At 49.3% G+C, this 24,402-nt stretch overlaps 1 protein-coding gene across 1 annotated transcript in view; it reads right to left on the bottom strand.

The window, feature by feature from the left end:
• LOC111146566 (zinc finger and AT-hook domain containing) overlaps positions 1 to 24,402 on the bottom strand; it is a 181,424-nt gene that overhangs the window by 91,195 nt on the left and 65,827 nt on the right. Inside the window, exons 4-7 of the mRNA XM_022502158.1 lie at positions 23,658 to 23,846; positions 21,745 to 21,895; positions 15,307 to 16,754; positions 14,279 to 14,511 (exon numbers count right to left, since the gene is read on the bottom strand). Coding sequence (XP_022357866.1) covers positions 14,279 to 14,511; positions 15,307 to 16,754; positions 21,745 to 21,895; positions 23,658 to 23,846 — 2,021 coding nt within the window. The remainder of the gene's footprint in view (positions 1 to 14,278; positions 14,512 to 15,306; positions 16,755 to 21,744; positions 21,896 to 23,657; positions 23,847 to 24,402) is intronic.

The following is a 24,402-nucleotide window of genomic DNA, read 5'->3' as shown; positions in this document are numbered from 1 at the left end:
TTTCTGAACCCAAGATGCCCCCCCCGACCCCTGCAGCTCCTTACGACTCCCAAGGCCCGCCTCCCACTGAGGCTGCGGGTAAGGAGTTCATTCCGCCCTGCTCCCTGCCTCACTGACCCTGCTAACTGCCACGCTTTGTTCTCACTATAGGGGAGGCTCTTGTGAATGGTCAAGCTGTAGCTTTTGCTCACCTTTTCCTTCAACTCACTGTAGGGCTACTTCACATGCCAATTTTCCCCCAAAGAGTGGGTGTTATGGGTTCAACTGTGTCCCCTGCAAAATTCATATTAAAGTCCTAAACCCCAGTACTTTAGAATGAGACTTTATTTGGAAATAGGGTCATTGCAGAAGTTATGGTGGTGGGGCGGGGTGGGGGGGTGGTGGTGGCAAATCCAACATGACTGGTGTCCTGATTTTAAAAAAAAGGAACTCTGGACACAGACATGCACACAGAGGGATGCCACGTGAAGAAGGCGGCAGAAATCCAGGTAATCCAGGTGATGAGACTGCAAGCCAAGGAACAGAGATTTTGCTGGAAAACACCAGAAGCTAGGAGGGAGGGCAAAGAATAAACTCTCCCTCATGGTCCTCAGGAAGAAGTAACCATGCTGTCACCTTGATCTTGGAATCCCGGCCTCCAGAACTGGGAGACGATAACCCACTCGTGGGCAGGGGGCCCTAGGGGCTAATATAGGGGGCAAGCAGACGAAGGGAAAGGCCACAGCCAGCCTCCACCTGGGCAACAGGTGCTTCGGACGGGGGAGAGGGGCAGACAGACAGCACAGGGCACTGCGTGGGAGTTTGCTCCCACCTGCCCTCAGCGTCCCCAACAGGGAAAACCACCAATGAGGCAGCATTAGCACAAGCTCACCAGGCGGAGAAACACCCATGAACCCACGACGAGCTGCGAAGTGTGACCTGTTAAACAGCACGAGCCCACAAGAAAGGCAGGAGCCATGGCTGCAAGGAAAGGTTTCGGGCCCTGCGTGTTCGAGGATGTTAACAGTCCCTGCTCACCTTGATGTACAGGAGGACGAGTTCCCACCACTGACTGAGCACCTACAAGGAGCTCGACATTGTACCAAGTGCTCTCCGTGTCTTGTGAATGAGTCAGTCACCCCACAATGCAGTCTACTCACACCAATAAATCATAACAGCAATAGCGACCGTTTCTTAAGGACTTCCTCATGCAGAGTGCTGTGCTCTGCACACCACATCCTACAAGGCATCTGAGAAGCTGTCCAAGGTTCACACCACCCCCAGAGAGCAGGGGTGGGTGTCCAGACCAGAACTCTGTACTCCAGAGTTCCTGCTCCTACAAGACAGTGACTAGGAGTATGGACTCACAGCTCTGAGTCCCTAGGTCCAAATACTGGCTTTACCACTTATTAGCTGGGGAACTTTGGGCAAGTGACTTCACCTGTTAATGTCCTGGTTTCTTCATTTGCAAAATGGCAATAAAAACATCCTCCTTGCTAGGAGGAAAAAGGAAATTAAAAACACATAAAGTGGACTTCCAATTTCCGGTCCAGCACATAAGAAGCTTGGAGGTCTATACTCCATCCTAACAACAAATGAAATGTTGGACATACTGAAAAAGCCTCAACTCTTCTTAATCCATTAGATCCATTAGATTATAGGGCAAGCCACTGCCCCCCAAGCTGGAGAGAAGGCAGAGAATCATGACTTCTGGGAGCACAAACCCACAAGCAGAAAGCTCTCTGAGAACCAGGACCAGGGGGTAGGGGGTGCATTTTGAAATACACCACAGCATTCTGTTCCTCTTAACAAGGCCTGCCATCAGGGGAAACCAATTAACCAGCACCTAACCTGCTGGGGTATTATTAGAGACCAAGCTACCTGGGGGAAGGGAAATACCCACCTCCAGCCACCCACTACATCCTTCCACGTGTGAGAAAGGACACTACCAAACCCAGACCCCTTTAGCCATCCTTCCCCACCTAAGGGAGCTGGGAAAAAAAACGAGAAATACTGGAAAAGTTCATGTCCAGGGGCAGAGGCTCACCAAGAGACGGAGACCTAATCACAGGGCTAGAGAATGAGCCCCCACCCCCACACCTTACCAATACATTAATAAAGGCCTAATATAGTTCTTTGTACCCGGCACATCCTGTCTAGCTTTAAAGGAAGAAAAAAATTACAAGACACACTAAAAAGCAAAACACACAGTTTGAAGAGACAGAGCAAGCACCAGAACCAGACTCAGATACGGCAAGGATGCTGGGATTACCAGACTGAACATTTAAAACAACTCTGATCCGCATGCTCAGGGCTCTATTAGATGATGCAGAGAGGAGGCAAAAGACATTGCCCATAATGAAAGCAGAGACATGAACATTCTCAGAAAGTACCAACAAAGAAATGCTAGAGATCAAAACCACTGCCACACAAGTGAAGAATGCCTCTGATGAGAGGAGTAAGGGACTGGACACAGCTGAGGAAAGAATTTCTGAGCTTACAGGTATCTCCAAAGAAACCTGTAAAACTGAAAAGCAGGCAGAAAAGAAGATTGATGGAAACAGAAGAGAATATCCAAAGACTGTAGGACGACAGAAGGTGTAAAATGCGTGTAGTGAGAATATGAGAAGAAAGAGATAAAGGAAATGAAGAAATATCTGAAATGATAATGACTGAGAATTTCCCTTACAAGATGTCAAACAAACGCCAAAACAGATCCAAAAAGCTCAGAAAACACCAAATAGGAATAATACCAAGAAACTAAACCGATCATGTTCGAACGACAGTAAACCAAAGGTAAAGAAAAAGTACTGAACAAAGCCAGGGTTGGCAGGGAGGACACCTCACCTCTAGAGAAGCAAAGATAAGAATTATACCCAAGTTCTCAGAAACCACACAAGAAGAGAACAGAGTGAAATATTTATAGGGCTGAAAGAAAAAAAGAAAAACACCAATGCAGAATTCTATACACTGCAAAAGTATCCTTTAAAAAGGAAGGAGAAATACAGGCTTCCTCAGACGAATAAAAATTAAAGGAATTTGTTACTGCTAAGAACTGTCTTACAAAAAATATTAAAACAAGATGAAGCTAGAAGATTGATCTGCATAAAGAAAATTAGAGCACCAGAGAAGGAAGAAGTGAACGTAAGATAAAAACATTTATCTTAATCTTAATTGATCTAACAGAAAGTTTGTTCAAAATAATAATAATAATAATAATAATAATAACAGCAACAATGTATTCAATAAGTTTTCTGTATACATATGCTTATATAAAAGTGAAATAAGTATCAGCAGTGATACAAGGGGTATGAAGAATGAATTGGGATTATTTTGTTATTACAAGGTACTTACACTATCCATAAAGTGGAACAGTGCTATTTGAAAATCAACTTGGATTATATATAAGTGTATACCACAAGTTCTATGGTAACCACTAGAAAAAGTAATAAATAAATCAAATAAAATTTTAAAAGTGTAAGTAATAATGCGAAGAAAGGAGAGAAAATGAAATCCTATAAAATGCTCAATTAAAACTACAAATGAGGGGTGCCTGGGTGGCTCAGTCAGTTAAGCATCTGCCTTGGGCTCAGGTCATGATTTCAGGGTCCTGGGATCAAGCCCCTTGTTAGGATCCCTGCTTAGCAAGGAGTCTGCTTGTCCTTCTGACCTTCCCCCTGCTCATGCTCTCTCTCTCTCTTTCTCTATCTCAGAAAAATAAATATAATCTTAAAAAAATAAATAAATAAAACTACAAACAATAGAAAAGATCAGAACATAAAGGAACAGAGAACAAGGACAACAAATAGAGAACCCTAACGAATATGATCAATATTAATTCAACTGTATCAATAATCACTCTATCAATGATCTAAATGTACCAATTAAAAGACAGAGATTGCCAAGACAGATCAAGAAGCAATATTCAACTATATGTTGGCTGTAAGAAACCCCCTTTAAATCTAAGACATATGCAGATTAAAAGGGAATTATACTACGTTAGCACTAATCAGAAGAAAGGGGAAGTAGCTTTATTAATTTCAGACAGAACAGACTTCAAGGATAGTTACCAGTTATAAAAAGGGACACCACATAACACTGAAGGGATCAATCCTCCAAGAAAACATAATAAGCCTTAACATGTACGCATCCAGTAACAGAGTCAAAAATCATGAGGTAAAAACTGGTAGAGTGGCAAGGAGAAAACGCTGAATCCACTACTTTAGTTGGAGACTTCAACGCCCCTCTGTAAGAAATGGACAGATCCAGCAGGCAGAAAATCAGTAAGAACACAGTTGAATTCAACACCACCATCAATCAACTGGCAATAACTGACATCTATAGACGGCTTCATCCAACAGCCGCAGAATACACATTCTTCTCAAGGTCACACAGAACATTCACCAAAATAGACCACATTCTGGGCCATAAAATAGCCCTCAACAAACTGAAAAGGATAGAAATCATACAGAGTCTGCTCACAGACCCCGATGGATTAAACTAGTCATCAGTAACAGAAATATAGCTGGACCATTGCAAAATATGTACAAATTAAACAGCAAACTTTTAAAAGAACAAATCAAAGAAAACTCTCAGGAAAAATTTTTTTTTAATTTTAAACTAAATAAAAATGAAAACACAAGTTATCAAAATCTATGAAAAGCAACGAAAGCTGTACTTAGACAGAAATTTATATAATGCCAAATGTGTAATATTAGAAAAGAAGAAAGACCTAAAATTAACCATCTAAGCTTCCGCCTTAGGAAAGTAGAAAAAGATGGGTAAATTAAAGCCAGATTAAGCAGAAAAAAAAATCAGAAATTAGAACAGAAATCAAATAAATTAAAAATAGGAAATCACAAATACCATATGATTTCACTCATATGTGAAATTTAAGAAACAGATGAACATAGGGGAAGAGGATAAAAAAAGAGAGAAGGAGGCAAACCATAAGGGACAATTAACTAGAGAGAACAAACCGAGGCTGCTGGAGGGGTGAGGGCAGGGGCTGGACTAGAGGGGTGATGGGTACTTGGGAGGGTACCGGTTGGGATGAGCACTGGGTGTTACGTAAGTGATGAACCACTAAATTCTACTCCTGGAACCAGTATCATACTATATGTTAACTAACTGGAATTTAAATAAAAACTTGAAAATACATACAGATATACAGGAAATCAACAGAGAAAAATCAACAAAACCAAAACCTAACGCTTTGAAAAGATCACTAAAATCATGAAGCCTGAGGCAAAAGAGAGGCCACAAGTTATTAATAAAAGAAATGGAAATAGAAAAGGGAACATACTACTGAAAAGGGGGACACAGCACAGGTCCCCTGAACATGAAAAAGACAGTAAAGGAATACCATGAATACATCCATACCACAAATCTGACAACCTAGATGAAACAGACCAATTCTTTAAAAGACATAATCTGCCAATACCCCCAAAGAAAGAGTCATAATTGTCCTATCTCTAGTTAAAGAAATGGCACCAACAATTAATAATGTTGCCAAACAAGGGGTGCTTCGGTGGCTCCGTTGGTTGAGCATCTGACCTTCAGTTTTGGCTCAGGTCATGAACTCTGGATCGCGAGACTGAGCCCTGCATCAGGCTCCACAGTCAGCGCGGAGTCCGCTTGAGATTCTCTCTCTCCCCTCTCCATCTGCCCCTCCCCTCACTCTTAGGCACTCTCTCTCAAAACAGGTAAATCTTTAAAAAAAATAATAATAATCTTCCAAAACAAAAAGTACCAAGCGAATTCTACCAAACATGTAAGGAAGAGGGGCGGCCTGAATGGCTCCGTCACGCGTCTGCCTTCAGCTCAGGTCATGATCTCCAGGTCCTGGGATCGAGTCCTGCATTGGGCTCCCTGCTCAGTGTGGAGTCTGCTTCTCCCTTTCCCTCTGCCTCTCCCCTCCACTCGTGCACTCCTCTCAAATGAATAATAAATAAAATCTTTCAAAATACCATGTAAGGAAGAAATTATACCAATTCTCTACGATTCCTTTTAAAAAACAGAAGCAGAATAATTGAACTTCCTAACTCATTCTACAAAGACCAGCACTACCCTAATACCAAAACAGACATTACAGGAAAAGTAAATTACAGACCAGTATCTCTCACGAACAGAGACACAAAAATCCTCAGCAAAAAATTAGCACATCAAGCCCAACAACGTGTAAAAAGAACTATACACCGCAACCAAATGGGACGTATCCCTGGTGGTCAGGCTGATTCAATGCTCTAAAACCAAAGAATAAATCTATCACACCAATAGAATAAGAAGTAAAAAACCCCATGCTCATATCAACAGAAACGTAAGAAGAATTTGGTAAAATTCAACATCCATTCATGATAAACAATCTCAGTAAACTAGGAAGAGGCGAGAACATCCTCAACTTGATAGAGATTATCTAAAAAACAAAGCTAACATCATACTTAATGATGAGAAACTAGAAGTTTTCCCACTGAGACCAGACACAAATCAAGGACCTGTTTACTAAGTGAAAGAAGCCAATGGGAAAAGGCTCCAAATTGTATGACTCCAACTCTATGACGTTCTGGAAAAAGCCGAACCATGGAGACAGCAGAAGGATCCAGAGTGGCCAGAATGTAGGGGGAAGAGAGGGATGACCGGGGGAGCGAGCAGGATTTTAGGGCACTGAAACTCTTCTCCAATGACGATAATGGCAGACACGAGTCTTTATACGTCTGTCCACACCCACAGAACGTACAACACCAAGATGACCCCGAGTGTAAACTCGACTCTGGTTGTTCCTCGTGTGTCAGTGTCCACCTGTGGTCTGGGACATCAGGAGTGGGGTAGGTTGTGCCTGTCTGGGGACAGCAAAATCTCTGTACCTTCTGGTCCATCTGCAGCGAACCTAGAAGATAAAGCTTATCAAGAGACGACACACATAAGAGCTTGTTAGCGTGGAGCCGGGACTCTAGGGAGCCCTCAACAAATCTGAGAGATGCTGCTGAAGTGGCTGTGGCCTTGTTAACGCAGCTTGGCCTCAGATAACAGACCTGTTGCGGGCTAGTGCATGCCGGGAATCTCCAGGAAGGGGATTCTCCGTGAGCACCCCCCGAAGTCCCTTGTCGATTAGTTGCTGCTGTTGCGGAACATCTCCAGAAGGGGGGTTCCCTGGAGCACACTTAGGAGAACGGTACTTGGTATTCAAAAACAAAAACAACACCTAACGACAGTCCCTTTGAACCATCAGTCCGCCTGCACGTCCCACAAAATGTCTGGGTTCCAAGAGATACCTGCTGAGCTCAGGCGTGCAGGGGTCCAGGCAGCTCTTGTGACACTGTCCTGAGCTGTGGCTCAGTCAGTGCCACAGACTTCCAGCCAGGCTATGCTGGGGGCTCACGCCTTCTCAAGGTGCTCCCGTCACTGTCCTCCTCTACCCTTGACCCTTCTCGGTCACCCCATCACTCCCTGAATCTGCACACAGGAACTCGTGCCCACAGACCATTTCTGAAAGACGCCCTGGGCCTGGTGGGCATCCTGGAGGTGGCCTGTTAACCAACCCCGCTTGCCCCCAGGGCCATCATCAGCAGAGATGATGGAGGCGTTCAGCAGGGCTTTGAAGGAGTTTACAGTCATCTCCCCTAAGTCCTTGCTATTTGATTTTTTCTTCTTTTAATCTCCGATAGTCTGAAAGCAATTCATCTTAGAGCTTATCAAGGCCCCTCATTTGATGCCTTTGAAGACTGTCAGAAGGACACGGGCGGTGGGACACAGTGGTGGGAGGAGGGGATGCTCTGAGGACTCATTTATTTTTTTTTCCCCAAGCCTCAGTTCCGTACCGGAGATGAAAACCCAATCTGACACAGCAAACTTAAAACGAGCGGTTGTTAAAAGAGTTCCTGGCAGAGGCGAGAGCACAAGGCCGGCACAGTAATGACAATCAGGGAGCCCAGCCCGCCAAGTTTGTTTGTGCCCCGTGGAAATGGCCTTCAAAGCAACAAAGGACCAAGGACCCTGTGAAAGAAGAAAGGTGTCAGCAGGAGTCTGTGGCCACAGTGTGGGGTGTGGGCGTGGCCCAGGGCCCAAGCTCAGGACCCCGCTCTCATGTCTGGGTGGACTCCGCCTTGGTCTTCAGCTGGAGGGCAGGGGCCTCGGCCCCCAAAGCAACTGGGCAGTTCTCAAGTCTGAAAACTAGCAGTGGGTGGAGAACACCAAGCCTGCCCCCAGCCACCAAGTGTATGACCTCTCATGTAAGTACCACTCCTATAAGACACGTGATGTCAAGTTTAAAACACAGGGTGGGAGATCGCATTCTGAACCAGCTCCCAGGAATAAAAGCATGATCATGGGGGCCAAGGGCCCTGCTATGCGCCAGGCATTACCCCGAGGACAGAAGTACGGGACACTGCCTGCCCTCCAGCAGCCGTGAGCTAGTGCGAGCTGCCACCACACAGAGGCAGAGAAGGTGACACTGAATTGTGACTGATTTGAACAGGCTAGAAAAAAAGCCTGCTGCCTCCACCACACACACACACACACACACACACACACACACACACACACACAAAACCAAACATGCTCCCTTTGGGATATGGATGCAAGGATCCCACCGTCCACTGAAAGCAGTTCTGTTCTGCCAGGTGACCCCCTTCAAGCCTAGACCCCGGCCTTGCTCACAGGAAGCTGCATTTTAGACACAGGAAACTCTGGGAGCCCGAGGCCTCGGGAACGAACTGTGGACACGCACCCAGACAGGGCCACAGAGAAACCAACTGGTCTGTGACCACCGCGGGGAAAAAAAGACGAATCTGTCAATTTCTAGAAAGCTACCAGAGGTAGCTCCCTGATTTGCTGGCAACATGTTACTTTACCTCCAAAAAGTACGAGTAAGAGGCTTTAAATGTGTGTACGCTTGTAGCCAAAAACAGAGCTCACGGTTTTCAAAGGCAGGGACCAAGAGCGAATCCGAAACGTGTGTTGAGAGACCATGCCGCCCTGGTCGGATGGGTGCCGCCTCCACGCCACGCTACCACCACCGCCCCCACTACTAAGGAGGAGGACGAGCTGGCTCCGACCGGCCGCTCCCCTGCGGACCAGGACCTGCGCCGAGTCCCTCACAAACACCATCTCACTAAATTCCCACGACAACCCAACAACCCAGAGGCGCTTCACAGACCAGGCATCAGAGAAGTCAGGAGCGGAAGCCGCACCCTGTGAGCGGTCGAGTTAGCAGGTGACACCAAAACGTGTCCTGTCCCCAGGGCGGGCTTGTGCCAGCCACAAGTGCCCTCAGATCAGCTGGTTGGGCGGGCTTGTGCCAGCCACAAGTGCCCTCAGATCAGCTGGTTGGGCGGGCTTGTGCCAGCCACAAGTGCCCTCAGATCAGCTGGTTACCCGTGAGGTCTTCTTAGAAGGAACACAAGCTGGAGAGAAAGGGAAAAGACTGACCTATCGTGAATGTCCACCATATGCTCCATTTCCTACCATTTCACGTTATCTGTCAGGAGGAACCTAAGGGCAGACTCCCAGGTCCCCCTCAAATTACAATGGAGGTATGAGCCCAGCGACCTCTCACCCCCATGTGATTCTCATTCAGGACGTGAATTACATCAGCTGGGTCAGTAACAAAAACTTTATTTAGAGGGACCCACCGGAGGTCACACATTTGACACTGCCATTGGGGCACACAAGCACATACACTGATACATAAACATACGGAAACATAGAAACGGGGCACCTAAGTGGCTCAGTTGGTTAAACATCTGACTCTTGGTTTTGGCTTGGGTCTTCATCTCGGGGTCTTGAGATCGAGCCCGGCACTGGGCTCTGCATGGAGCGTGGAGTCTGTTTGAGATTCTCGCTCTCCCTTTGCCTCTGCCTCTCCCCAGACCAAGCCCGCTCTTTCTCTCTCTCTAAAATAAATCTTGAAACGTGGAAACAAAGGTCTCAGAAAACAATACTTAACCTCGGGTAGAGGTGTCTAATGCTAGTACTTTCTATTTTATTCTATGGCATTTCATTTTCTAAGAGGTACTTACTAGTTGTGACCCACTCAACTGTTTCACAACTAACTCTTTCATGGACCATGACCTGCAGACCACAAAAATGGATCTAAAACTATAAAAGATATAAATTAGAAATCGTGTGGGTAATCCACACAATTTCTAATTTATATGTCACGACCTCGAGAGGCCAGAGATGGTACCCAGTTTTCATATTACAAATGAGAAAGTGGAGACTCGGCAAATGCCCAAGATCAGGGAGGTGGACATGGGTCTACATGGGCTACAGCCCACCAGAGCCCAAAACCCCGGCATTTCACATGTTCTTCCCGTCTCCCCCACACAAACTCTGCGCAATGCTGTAAAAAAGGGGGCCTGCTCCAGCAACAGCATGAACTACTGCCCTTGGCTGGCTCTCCACATTTCCTTGATGCTAACACAGCCTGGACTGTAAGTCACACCCGCTAGATCCTCAGGAGAGGGATGTGGTGGGAGTGAACTCACACCTTCTGATCACTGAGCACATTGTTAGCAAAGAGAAGGTTAAGAGTCACAGAAATAGACAACTCAGCCAAATTATCCCAGGGTCCTACTGCAACTAGACTGGACCTGGAGGGAGGCCTATTTGGGATGGGGCAGGGATTCGATTTAAAACTCCCTTAGTTTTGCACTGCATGGGAATTGGAGTCGAAGACAGGCAAGTGTTGGATGAAATGTGAAAGTCCAAGCAGACTTTCCACACACCTGGCCCATCTCTCGGGGCACAGATAAGGGAATCAAGCCCCAGGCCAAGGCCAAGGTCACAACAGCACCTCTCTCCCAAGTCAGGCGGACCCTGCCCTGACCAGAGTCCTCAGCTCAGCACCTTTACAACACAAAGGTCATTCAATTCTCTCGTGGGACCCTCACCACAAGCCTGAGAAAACAGGGTATTTACTGACTCTGCCATTATTTATTAATTGCATGATTCCCTTTATACAAAGTCCCCAGCCAGGCCAACCCATGGAACTAGAAAGCAGATTAGCGACTGCCTAGGGCTTGGGGAGGGGAAAGGAGACAATGTTAGCTAACAGAAGATCTCCCCACCAGGTCAACATTTCCTTGGTAACTTCGGCTTCATTCCAGAAATAAATTACAGGCTCAAAAGACAAATGTCTAAATTCGAAATACTGGAACCTGTTTTCATAAATGCCATCTAAGTACATCAGCAACAGAGTCCGCATGCTTCATGGGAACGTTTTCAATATCCTGGTGTGAATACAAAAGGCTTCCCCTTGGTGTGTGCCGCCTACTCTCCTGGGAGCTCCCCACCCCCACAACGCCTTTCCCTAGGCCAAGTCCTATTCATCAAACTCAGAGCCCCTCCTCCAGGCAGCCCTCCTTTACCTTCACCTTGACCTCTCCAGGGCAGTGTGAGAGGAGAAGGGGAAGTGTGCTGGCCTCACTTACCTTCCCTCATTGCTGTACTTCTTCCTGTTTCTCGCTGCCCACCCTTCCTCCCCCCACCCCACCCCCCGGAAACAGAGCAGCCTGGAGGCAGCGGGGGGTCATACCCACGTCTGAAACCCCAATGCCCAGCGCGCAGAGGATGGCAGCTGTCGCCTGCATCGGCAAGCTTCAGGGCACCGGAGCACATTCACCTTTAAAAGTGCCTCCAATGGAAGAAATGCAAACATCAAGGAGAGAAATCACACTTCAACAACCTCTAAAAAAACGTGAGAGTTGATGAGAAGCAGGACACCCTGTTTTTACGAGACCCACAGAGTCACACTCCCTTGTTCCTGCTCCTCTCTTGCGGGAATTCTCAGGGACATTTCATTAGTGTAGCACGAGACACAGCACGGAAAGCATCCACGCAGCCTCTGCTCTCACGGGACAAAGTCGACCTCCAGCACATTCCTTCCAACAGGGCACAGGTGTCCAAGAGACTCGCCAGAAGGGCGTGGCTGACGGTCTGCCCTGACCACAGTGTGACCGGGGATGAGCCACCGCATGCCTGCACTGAGGCGAAAGAAATACTCCCATCTCCCGGAGGTGGTATGAGAATTATGACAGGGGACCTGGACCACAGGAGAACCAACCATGTCACCACTGTCCCCCCGTCCCCAATGCATCTTCTTAAGTGTTGACATTGCAGACACAACCACAGAAAGTTGAGAAGAGAAACGTCTTTAAATGCCGCTTTTACCAAGATAAATGAAATCATGTGAAATTGGGTCTTAAGATCTTAGGATGTATCCCCAACAGGCCCTGATGACCGTGAGGACCAGGGATGTGGCCAGGAGGCTGAGTATCAGCACCCAGACACAAGAAAATGCCTGCGCTCGACCTAGGTCCCTCTGACACACACAACGGACAAGGAAAACGGGTGTGGCGAAACATGGACCCATACACTGAAGGGCTCAGACAACTCCCTCTTCCACGTCAGCCTTCAGCCTCTGTTTCCAAGTCTCCCGACGCAGAGCGGCAAGCCCCCAGGTGAGAAGTGGAATAAATGATAGTGATTCTAATAGTCAGTGGCACACGATGCTTACTCCATGTCAGGCATTGCTCTGAGACATCTACAAATATTCTCTCCCCTCACCCTCCCAAGGGTGGGTAAACTGAGACGTGGGGCAGTTATATGACGCATCTTGAAGTCAGATGCATGGCAAATGGGGGAGCGAGAGCTAAAACCCACAGCATGATTCCTGGTCTTAAATGCCACACCCCAAGTCTGCCCCCAGCATCCTCTCCCCATGTTGGCCTCCCTCCCTCTTGACCTTATATACTTTTCTAGCAAAGTCATCGTAACGATTTCTGCCGCCACAGTTCCCCCTGCCCGAGACAATACTGGAAGCACTACCAATCAAACAGCAATTCTGTAAGGCAATGGGAAGAGCCAGCCTTGGTGGCCCACTCAGAGAGAGAGAAACACGTGTGACAGGCAGCAATGGGCACAGGGTCGACAACACAATCACTGAGCCAGGTTCTTGCCAGAACATTCCACCCTATCCTCCCAGGACCACAGGAGATCTATACACACAGATAAACATACACTGTGTCTGCAAGCATGTATCAAACGTGCACACACATGTACATGTGTCTGTGCATATATGTGCAGATATACGGCATGTATATGTAGGAGACAAATATATACTTTTTAATATGTATTTCATACAGAAGGCTGCGAAGTCTCAGAAAGGGCAAGTGATTTGCCCCGGTATCCACAGTCCGTGCGAGTGCTAGAGACGCTATCGGCGGGCATCCAACCCCGAAGCACGGGTCCTGACCCTCCCCACCACACCTGCAACACCCTGACTCCACCCATTAGCCACAGAAAGTGCCACAACGTGAGTGATTTCCGTGCCAGAACACAGTGGAAGTACGCCAAGTTTCCAAAGCCTCCTTCTGTGCTGCGGTATGAAAAGGAACACCATTAAAGCAGAACCGCACCTGGGGCCGCGGTGGGAGGGAGGCCTCCTTGAGAACCTGCAGAAGGCTCAAATCACACTCAGGTGTCCGCCCCTTGAGCAACATAAGAATTTGTAAGAATAAACATTCATTCATTATGTTACATCACCTTCCACCAAAGAATTAAACAAGTTTTATCAGTATGAATGTTAACAGCCTCTTGGATTAAATTATCACTTTTTTCTTTTTTAATAAAAATGCTTTGCAGTCAATGTCTCGCAGACAGATGACAACTACCGCCCCCCAAGGACGACAGCGGCTGTCCCTGTTTACCACGCTCTCCCCGCAAACCCAACACCGCCTGCCGCTGCCCACGCCCCACCCAACGGAGCCTCTCCACTGCCAGCGGCAGCGCGTGTTCCTCCTAGTACCTCTGTGACTGATAACTCTCTACAACATCGTTTGAGAAATCCTCGCTTTAGGGGCGCCTGGGTGGCTCAGTGGGTTAAGCCTCTGCCTTCAGCTCAGGTCACGATCCCAGAGTCCTGGGACTGAGCCCTGCATCGGGCTCTCTGTTCGGCAGGGAACCTGCTTCCTCCTCTCTCTCTGCCTGCCTCTCTGCCCACTTGTGATCTCTGTCTGTCAAATAAATAAATAAAATCTTTAAAAGAAAAAAAAAAATTCCTGCTTTATTTCTGCTCTGCGGGCTTCTGTAGTTTCTCTCTGATGCTGAGAAATCTGCACAGGGAGGAAGCTTGTTCACCCGAACCATTCTGCGACCTCTGAGACCATCCCTGCGTAGGGAACCCCGGGGGAAGCGTTCTGGGAGGCGCAGCGCCTGCTCACGTGCTGGTGCAGGAAGCAGGACAGCGCCCCAGGCACCAAGGGGAGAGAGCGCCGCACTCCGGCGTGGCTGTGCTACTCACCAGCTCCGTGTGGACCTTCAGGTGGGCTTGCAGCTTGTATTTGTCCGGAGTGTTGTAGTCGCAGCCGTCGGTGGGACACTTCAGCAAGATGTTACTGTGTTTCTGAATGACATGGCGCTTAAGGCAGTTTTTGGTGATGGAGGAATAATGGCACTGGGAGCAATGGTACAGGTGTTCCCGCGTGTGGGTGCGCACGTGCATGTCAAAGTGCACCTGGTACCAAAAAAGTTTGCCTAAAAAAACATCGTCACATGAGAACCAGGCAATTTCTTTTATACTGAATTTTATTTTTTCCGTTACGATTTTTTTCTACTCTTCTATATAGCTCCCTCTCCAGCCTGTCCAGGTCACCCTTCTCACCTTCCTCATGTCTGTCTGCAAATTACCTTCCAAAGGCAGGACGCTGTAGACCTAAAGGTGCTGCTACATCTGCATGACGTCAGAACTGGCGGGGGGAACCAGTGTTTCCTGAGGACCAACGAGAGTGCCCAGGACGGCTGTGCGCCTGCGTAGTCAGAGCCTCTATGCTCTACGGACACCCGGGCCAGAGCGGGGCCTCCTAAGTCTGGGGCCGCCGGCTCTCTGGGAGACTCAGAGGCCAGGCCTGCACCATGAGCCAGAAGGGCTCTATTCGGAGCTCCCGACAGAGAGCCACACGGACAGCATGGCCACAGCTGAAGCTACACTTTACACCTGTCATGAGCCAGGAGAGCAATTTTCCTTTGGTCCTGTCTGGCAGAGGTTGTGCGATAAACCACTGCACACATGGGACCACACAGCACAGCTGACTGTCCAGTCCCCCTGGCCGTCCCCAAGAGGCTCCACGTTCGAAACTGGTAACGCAGGAGGCCACCTGTTGCTACCTACAGATGACAAAGGGTAGCTCATTTAGCAGCGGTGCTTTGCAAAGAGACAAGAGCTCGAATCAATCACGAGGCGACCCAAAGCAAGCCAGGGACGGCCAGTGCAGCCAGGGCAGCCGCGGCTGGAGCTCCAGCGGCTACATGCCCTGCTCCGCCTCTCCTTACCACAGTATTCACACTCCAGGTCCCCGTACACCTTCCGGATCCTCTCACACAAGCCGGTGTTCATCTGTCTCTTCTGCAAACCATCCAGGATCTTCATGAACGCGCTGATGCCAGCCCGGTGCTCAGAGGCAGGTGTGCACGAGTCAGACGGGGGCAGGGCCAGGTCCCCTCCACCCGCTCCCAGAGCAGGGTCCGAGGCCTCATCTGGGTTTGACCTGAGGCACCTATCAGGGTCTGGTCCCTCGGGGACGGGTGCAGCGGCTTCCTGCCCCACCCTCGGGGGGCTCTGGGCACCCTGCGTGTCCTGGTTTGCTTCTGCACTTCTGGCCTCCAACAGCAGCGGTGGGACTTCTGGGCCCCGAGACTGGGACGAGGCTCCGCACGGGGCACCCACGGTCTCCTCCGGAGCAGCACAAGCCTCGGCAGAGGAGGGATCGTTCTTCAGCAAAAACCCGTCGGAAACCACCGAGTGTGAACGAAGGTCCGCAGCGTCCACAGCAGCTTCCAGCTCGCAGGGTGGCAGGACAGCGCTCTCTGCCTGGGGGGCAGCTAAGGGCACAGGTGGGACAGGCTCCTCCACGGGGGCTTCCGGCTCCTTCCGTCCCTCCCCAGGCTGTGCATCTCCCGGGCCAGCCGCCCCCTTGGGCTCAGTCCCCCCCTGGAACACCAACTCTTCCTCCGTGAGCGGCTGGCCCCCCAGGGCTTCGGGCTGGATGTCCCCGCCAGGCTCCAGGAGGCAGAAGCTCTGGTTGATGGAGCTGGTGAAGACCCCGGTCTCCTGCACAGCCCCATGTGCCTCGCGGATGTGGGCGCGCAGCCGGATGGAGCTGACAAACTTCTTGAGGCATATGGCACAGACGTACACAAAGGGGTGCTTCCTGACATGCAGCTCCAGCGCCTGGTACTTGGTGGCCCCGTGGCCACAGAGCTCGCAGGCAAAGGGCCACTTGTCCCCGTGCACCAGCATGTGGCGGTCACGGTCCAGCTCGTTCTTGAACTTGCGCTCGCAGATGTGGCAGTCATAAAGCAGCTGCCGCTTGCCCTCCCTGGTCATGAGGCAGAGTTCGTCCAGGGCCTCCTTGACCTTCTTGTCCTGCGGGTCGTGCGCGTCTCGGATGTGCTTGATGAGGTTCTTGACGTCCGAGTACTTCTTCTTGCAGAAGCGGCAGTGCTGCTTGATCTTCTTGTGCACACGCTCGATGTGCACCTTGAGGTGCCCCTTGCTCAGGCAGGTGAAGGAGCAGTAGTCGCAGGCGAACTTCTCGCCGGTGTGCTTGCGCAGGTGCACGTTGAGGTTGGCCTTGATGGCGCTGGCATAGCTGCACTGCGGGCACTTGTAGGGCTTCTCGTTGGTATGGATCCTCAGGTGGGCCTGCAGCGAGTGCTTGAACTTGAAGACCTTGTTGCAGTACTCACACGTGAAGATCTTGAGCTGGGTGGGCCCGAGCCTAGAAACAGACGACAGCACCGTTACCGCTGGGACGCTGCACCTCCCGAAGGACCTCGGATTCCTTCTTAGGAACCAAACACCAAAGGCTCACGGTCAACTAAATGGCCCTGAGCAGGATGGTGGGGCCGAGTGTGGGTCCCTGCTCTCAGGGTCCCCCTGGCTGGGGGAGAGCAGACAGGTGAGCACGTGGCTGCACGCCCGCGTGGCCAGTGTGGACAGGAACACGTGCGGGGGACAAAGAGAAAGAGACATCCAACCTGCACTGGGCAGGTGGGCAAGGCTGAAGGAGCTGAGCTGAGGCTTGCAGGAAAAGAAGAGGGAGGCAAGAGGAGAGAGAGAGGAAAGAGGGAGGCGTCATTCACAATGTACACAACAACCAGCTGTGCCCCAAAGCTGACCCCCACAAAGCTGACCCGGACGTATTCCGGCTACGTGACCAGTCGTTATGGGATGAGCTCCGATGGCTCCGTCAGACCAGATGCGACCTGCTCGGGTCTGTCCAGCTGCAACGATCCACACGTGCCTGCTCCTTCAACGAGCTGTCAGGGGGGCCCCGCTGCAACTTCGCTGCCACTCATCAGTGAAAGACCCGCATCCCCATGTCCTCCCAGGGCAAGTGAACTGGCCTTTCTGACTAGGGACCTGGCTGTGGTGCGCTGAGCTCCGCGTCTGCCCTCCTGGCGACAAAGGGTCTGCCAGTGAGCAGAGGTGGGGGCACGTGCTCAGCTAGGCAGGCATGCGTGGGTCTGGCCAGCAGCAGTCAAGGACTTTGGGGCTGGGGGGGGCATGTGTTGATGTACATCCCGCCACGTCCCCCACAACGTCATCAGTAACAGAGCTGATGCCCCAGTCTCCATTGTCCTCCCCCTTCCCCACAGCTAGTTCAGCGCTCACACGGGGCAGAGAGGGCTACTGTTCAACTGTCATGTGTTAACCTCGTTTAGTCACTTATCAATGACTGTCCTTTGTGAGTACCTGCCGATGTGTTTCAGGCCCTGTGTCAGACTTTGTGTCCGGGATGGAGAATAAAAGCATGGTCTGCCTTGTGGATCCTTTCCCTTTCAATATGGCAACGTGTATGAGATGCTCGGAATAGCTCTCAATTACTGAGCAGGTAGTACACCAAGCCCATGCTACATATTTATTCCCAGCCCTACTGTTAAACCCATCGTAAGGATGACAAAACAGAGTCTCTGCCCGAGGTTATACAACGGGTAAGCAGTGAAGCCAGGACTGGACCCCAAGTGGACTGAGCCGCTAGAGCCTGCACACAGCTCCTCATCCTCTCTGAGGCCTGCAAACACCACGCCCACCACTGCCCTCCCTGGTGTGACCGCACGCAGGGAGAAGGCCCCCTGTACGGGGCTTCCAGTGCCCCAGTACAGCCCTGCCTTGTTTCTGGAATCAGAGAATGACCGTCACCGAAGTACTGCAGCAGGCAGCAAGGACAGGAATTGGCAGACGCACCAGACAGGCCGGTGAGGCTTCCTCTCCTCTATAACTGGTCCCTCTGGACGTATGTCCAGGTTGTCCACGAAGGTCCTGGAAACACTGATCACCACTTAGCACTGTTAATCAGACACCATTAAGCTGTATCCACCATAACTGTGAAGTCTATATTTACGGAACTATCCATACAACTGTGTTTGATCAACACGGGTTGCCTTGTCTTTAAATTAAAAATACTTAAATCGATCGTAGTTCATAAACACCAGAGGGTACCGTTCACATAATGTAATTAAAATATTCAAATCTGAAAGTCAGTACTATGCCTGCATGCTAAACCCAAGGCTAATTTCAGGAAACTAATTTGGATCTTTCTCAAATGACAAAGAAACCCGGAAGGTGATAGATTTCATTGGTATAAAGAAGAGTGGAGAAAGAAACCCTGGATTCAGAATGTTAATTAAATAAACAAATCACAGTATTTTCTCCTCTAATGCAAGTTCTAAATGGTTTAGGAGACTCTTTTGCTCTCATTTATTTTTTTTGTATCATTATGCAAATACCTGATAAAGCCCACGGTGCCCAGTTTCCCGCCAAGGATAACAAATGTGATGAAGATGCAGAGCAGCCTGCACCGGGCTGTCAGGCACCAGCCTGGCTCGCGATGACCGTGAACTGAGCGCAGCGTCCACAGGACTGCTGTGTCATTTCACTCCGGGAGCTCCCCTGCAGGGAGAGAGCCACTCTCGCCCCTGCATTTTAGAAAGTGATCAGGCAGAGCTCTTAAAGGTCAGACCCTTGACGTGGTTATCCGACGTCTGGGAATCTACTGGAAGATAAGCACACAAAATTGGAACAAAGGTGCTCAGTGCACAACTTCTCACAGCCTTGTTAAGAGTGGAAAGCTGCCCACAGGTCCCAACATAAGGAACTAGTTTGCTTGCACGTTTATTTTTTCTACTTCTGTCACTCATTTAAGAAAGGACTCCAGGCGCTGGGGACACAATAGAGACAAAAACAAACACAACTCATGGTCTCTTGGAGCCCACCTTCCAGAGGAAGGGATGGGCCAGATAACCACCATAGAAATGGGCAGGTAGGGACCACAACCTCCCTGTGGGGATGGGAAAAAACAGAATGATGCTTTCTGAACCCAGACCAGGGCAGACTGATCAGTCTCGGGGGCAGGGCGGGCTGTCCTGAGCACTGAACATTTGAGCAGACAGCTAAGGATGATTAGGAGTTAAGCAAGCCAGGGACAGGGGAAGCATCCAGAAGGAGGAAGAGTCACCTGCAAGGAGACAGCAGAGAAGTACAAGGGGTCCAGAGGGCGAGGGCACCTGCTGGAGCCCGGACACCACAGGCAGCCGATGAGCAGGCAAAGCTGGAGAAGTGGCGGCCCCAGGAGGTCCCGCAGGCCAAGTTCTCCTAACACCTTGCGGCCTTGAAGGGCACAACCAGACAGGCATTGTACCAGACCTCACCGGCTACGGTGTGAGGAACTGCGTGGATCAGAGAGCATCCTCATCGCAACGTAACAGGTCACTACAGAAGGACCGTGAATGACCCGAGTAACGCAGGAACGCGCGTGCAACGTGACTGCGCAGTAAGAGCAAGACACAAAACTGCATTATAAAATACAAGCTTGATTTCATAAAATACATGGGCTCAAAAAGGGCTGGCAGGAGATACATTAAAAATATTAACAATGACTCTAATACAGTAGTGAGATTACAAATGATGCTTATTCTTATAATTTCCTGGACTTCCAAAATTTTCCATAAAATCAGTTCATGTCCTACCTGTGTGAGAGCCTACCTGGTATGTTGCTGCAACCTAGAAATTTGTATCTGCATTTTACAAAGCAAAATCATCGTGCACAATAAAGTCTCTTCCCTGTTTTGTAACTGGTACTATAAAGTGTTGGCAGAACACATGACAACTGGAATACAGCCTAAATCAGCTGTTTGGATACTGTGTCCATTTGCCTGTTTCCTAGATGACCAGTTCGCTGAATCCGCCCCCAGCAGACCTTGGAAGAGTACGCAGATAGTTACCTAAGGTCTACAAATCAACTGGAGACCAGAATATCTTCAAATTTAATTCCATGACAGTTTTGCCAAAGGAATGAGTATTTTTACAACTTCATCAATAAATTCCGTTGCTCATAGCTGCAAGCATACAGGGTTGAGGCTACAAATTAACGAAGCATCCCCATGACATATATTTTATCATTTATTCTCACCACTAAAAGAAGTCAGAGTGTACGAGAGACAATCTTATGCCTGGCATAACAGAAGCTCAGAGGCAAACCCACTTGTGTCAAATCCAATAGAGTAAAACTTCATCCAGACGACACCCGCGTCTGTCCTGTTCCTCTCCTCCCCAGGGCCTGGCACGTAACAGGCATTTAATCTGTTGAGCTGAGCCCTAGTAGAAGAGTCTAGAGCCAAGCCAGGTCTGTTTGGCACCAAAAGCTATGCTCTTTTCAAGAACAGTTCATTTCCCCTCTTCGAGAAACAGGTGAACCCCACCGGTGACTGGCATCTTCATTGTCTTTCCTCTCAGCTGGGAAAATGTTTGCAGAGCTCAGATGATCAGTTTGCTAAGCCACCTGGGCAGCACTGATCACAGCTGAGACGGAGACCCGGGGAGGGTATGGAGAATTAACTACTCATTCACCATGGGGTGTTGACTGACCCAATGTGTTTGGAGGGCAGTTCACAGTGTTGCTTAGTTTTCAGTTCTCATATCCTTTGAGACAGCAATTTCAACTCTAGCAATTTCTGCCACAGGAAGTCGTGAAGAGCACAGAAAGACGAAGGTGGCAGAACCTTGAGAGCGGCACCGTCCATCAGAAAAAAAAAACGGCTACAGAAACTATAGTGCAGCCATCCCATAGCAAATGCTTGTTAAAAAATAGGTACTGGAAAAGATTTTCAAAAAAAAAAAAAAAAAAGTTGCTAACAGTGCATTTGCTATTTTGTATTAGAAAACACTAACAAAATTAAAAGGCTATATTTTAGTGTATCATGAAAAAGTTATGGTGGCCTATGACCAAACTATCAATAGTAGTGACCTCTAGAAGAAGAACTGTGGATGACTTTAACCCTACATCATCTGGAGTGCTGGAACTTTCTACAGGATGCTTGTGTTACTTTTAAAAGTATGGAGGGCAGGGGATTTTTCTTCTCACCATGTATGTGCAGCTTTAAAAACGCATTTACTAACGCCTTTGTTTACTCCTCTTTTATCGAGGTTGAACACACGTTAGCCTAAAACGCTCCGCCTTCATGAAGCCAATTGGTTCTCAGTTCCAAAAGCATGTGGACCTGCCATGTGTTTCTCATGTGATACAGGCTCAGTCAACACAGAAGAGCCAAAACGGAGGGTCTGACTCCTAGATTAAATCAAGAAACCAATGTCCTCCACAACTCACTTTGCAAACAGAGTCCCTACAAACTAACATGCTGGACCTCTGGCCCGCTACGGCCATCACTGGAGTCTAGCTCCGGCTGGAGGCACACAGACAGACATCTTACCTGCTGGACTTCATGGGCTGTTCATACGGTGTCTGCTGAATGGCATACTCCTGGTACCCTCTCCGAGGTGCCAGGTCAGCCGTGGTGGCCTCGGGGTTGGAAGCACCTGTCTCCGGGGGCCCGGCCTCCACTGGAACGATCTTGGTAGCACCTGAGATGAAGGTACAAGGCGCCCCGCATTAAAGAGGCGCCACGGGGGGCTCTGACCCCCCCACACACACACAGGAGCCCCGTCCCAGAAGTGTGTGTCTTCACAATGTGGTGCCCTGGCAAGGTATGGGTTTTCCTGCAGTTCACACATTTAACTTCTGTGTCTGTGTCTGTGTGTGTTTGTGGAGGGGAAGGGCAAGAGAATCTAGCAGAACGTCCTTCTGGGCCTCCTGAATGGCGCAGTTGGTTGAGCGTCCGACTCTCAGTTTTGGCTCAGGTCATGATCTCAGGGTGGTGAGACAGAGCCCCGCATAGGGCTCTGCACTCAGCATGGAGTCTGCTTGAGATTCGCCCCTCCTGCCCTCTCTCTCTAAAGTAAATAAATAAATCTTTAAAAAAACAAACAAAAATCCTCTGGGGTAATTGTCACCTGATCTATTAAGAAAAAAAAACACAGAAGACGGGGACATATATACACCTGTTTACTCCCAGGTTTTCCACAGGATCACCTGTGTCCCACTTTGAGTAAATGGAAAACTGCATCACGAGATTACGGAGCCATGGCTTCAGCTGTGAACAGGAATCCCAGCTGCCGGGGTCCAGTCCCACATACGACATGACCTTACCATCGGGGGGGCCTGTTTCCGCCCTAGCAGATGAAGGGTGTGGAGTGGAAAAACTCAAAAGGTCCCGCTGCTTGTGCACTTCTAGGATGCAAATGATCGAAGACCTTGTATAGCAGTGGACACGAGCACACACACGTGCATCTAAGCAAAGGCTCCAATCTACCCCATTTCTAGAATAGCAGAGGAATCAATTACACATTTGCCCCCACCTACAGAAAGCTCAAAGGACTGCCGTCAATTTTAAAGACGTTACTGCTAACCTCTAGAGATGGCAAAGAACAACAGCCACTCCCTCTCCAAGGTTTTGCTTCCCGGGCCAACACCACCCTGAGGTAAGCTGAGGCAGACACAGCAACTTTCCAGAAAGTTCTAGACACGTGTTTTTCCATACCTTATTTCCAACTGATCATCCTACTCTGCACTGACGTATAAAGAGGCACTCACCGGCATTTCCACTTTGAATAAGGAGTGACTACTATTATCATCGAAAAGAGGTGCTTCAAAGGCTGTAGCTGCTCTTAAAATCTTAAAATCCTGCACTTGATTTTAAATATTATTTGACAACTATCACACCAAGTGGATAGGAAAAAAACCATCATAATACTTTGTAACCCACTATCATAAACTGCTTTTTGTCTAAAGTATCCCTTCCTGAAAGACATTTTTTTAAAAAGGTAGTATAATATCTCCACTCTATTTTATGTGAGAGGAAAGGGAGACCAAAGTCTCCAATATTCTAAAATATGTGATGAGCCTACTAAAGATGGGCAGAGGGACCATGAGAGTGCGGGTTCTGGGGACCAGGGACATCCATCTGGACGGAGCGGGTCTGTCTCCCACAGGGGCCCCACCGCCAAGGGCAGTAAGCACCCCCGGGACACGGGCTGGGCCAGGGGAGCAGAGGAAAGAAACGTGCCGATCGGGCCTATGGCAGCAACAGGACCACCCCCACCTCAGACGCTATCCGCAACAGGACTGCAGGAACGGGCCCGCCATGGTGTCACACAAATGGGTAGCCAGTGTGGGACCCCATCGGTGAGCCAGCTGCCCGGGACCACACAGTCCAAACTGTCAGGCTGCCTAATACAGACTCATTAAAAGATGCCTCTTTTGCCCCTTCCTGCTTGCTGTGGTCACCTGGAATGGCTTCGTGGGCCGTTAAAACCACACTTATGATGGGTTTCTTCACTCCAGAAACTTGCCCGGCCTCCTTTCCTGAGGGGATCTTCTGGACTTTCTCTGTCCTCTGTGTCCGCGGCCTCCTGGGGGTCTTTTCTCGATCATCTTCTTTATACTTCCTTTCCAGTTCAAGATCAGATTCATCACCTAAAGAGCAGACAGTACCTAGATGCATCAAGTGTCCTTTTAGATCAGTGACGAACTGGAGATTGCAAATGACCTTTTCATGGGACAGTAGAGGACATCCCTACAGGTAATATATACACAGCGGTCCTCACTGCTGTGAGGGCCTCTCACTTTCAGCATTGTTTTGGATCTTCGGGCTCTCGTCTGATTCAGTAAGTAGTTCCCGCACCGCGGCCGAGGGCCACCATTGGGGCATTGCCACAGCAGGCATAACTCCGCACCTGGGTCTCTCGAAGCCTGCCAGATCGCGGAGCCACCACGGAAGATATGGTCTCTGAGATTTACAGCCCAGGAAGAACCATTCAAGCCACAACCACTAGCTACCTTCCACGGTGGCTATAAAGGCTGGTAAGGTACAGACACAGACCCCATCCTTACAAGCCCTGCAGTCTGGTGGGAGAGACGGGCAAGGACAGTCAGCTGTGCACCAACAGAAATGAGGAGCGACGGAAGAATCGAAAACCATCAGTTCTGCCTGCTGCATAGCAACAGCTTCACAGAGACGCGGGGAGGTAAA

Source organism: Enhydra lutris, unplaced genomic scaffold (assembly GCF_002288905.1).
Source record: "Enhydra lutris kenyoni isolate GAN:26980312 unplaced genomic scaffold, ASM228890v2 scaffoldscaffold14, whole genome shotgun sequence".
In the NCBI taxonomy this organism is placed as follows: Eukaryota; Metazoa; Chordata; class Mammalia; order Carnivora; family Mustelidae; genus Enhydra; species Enhydra lutris.
This window is presented reverse-complemented; position numbering and strand designations above follow the sequence as displayed.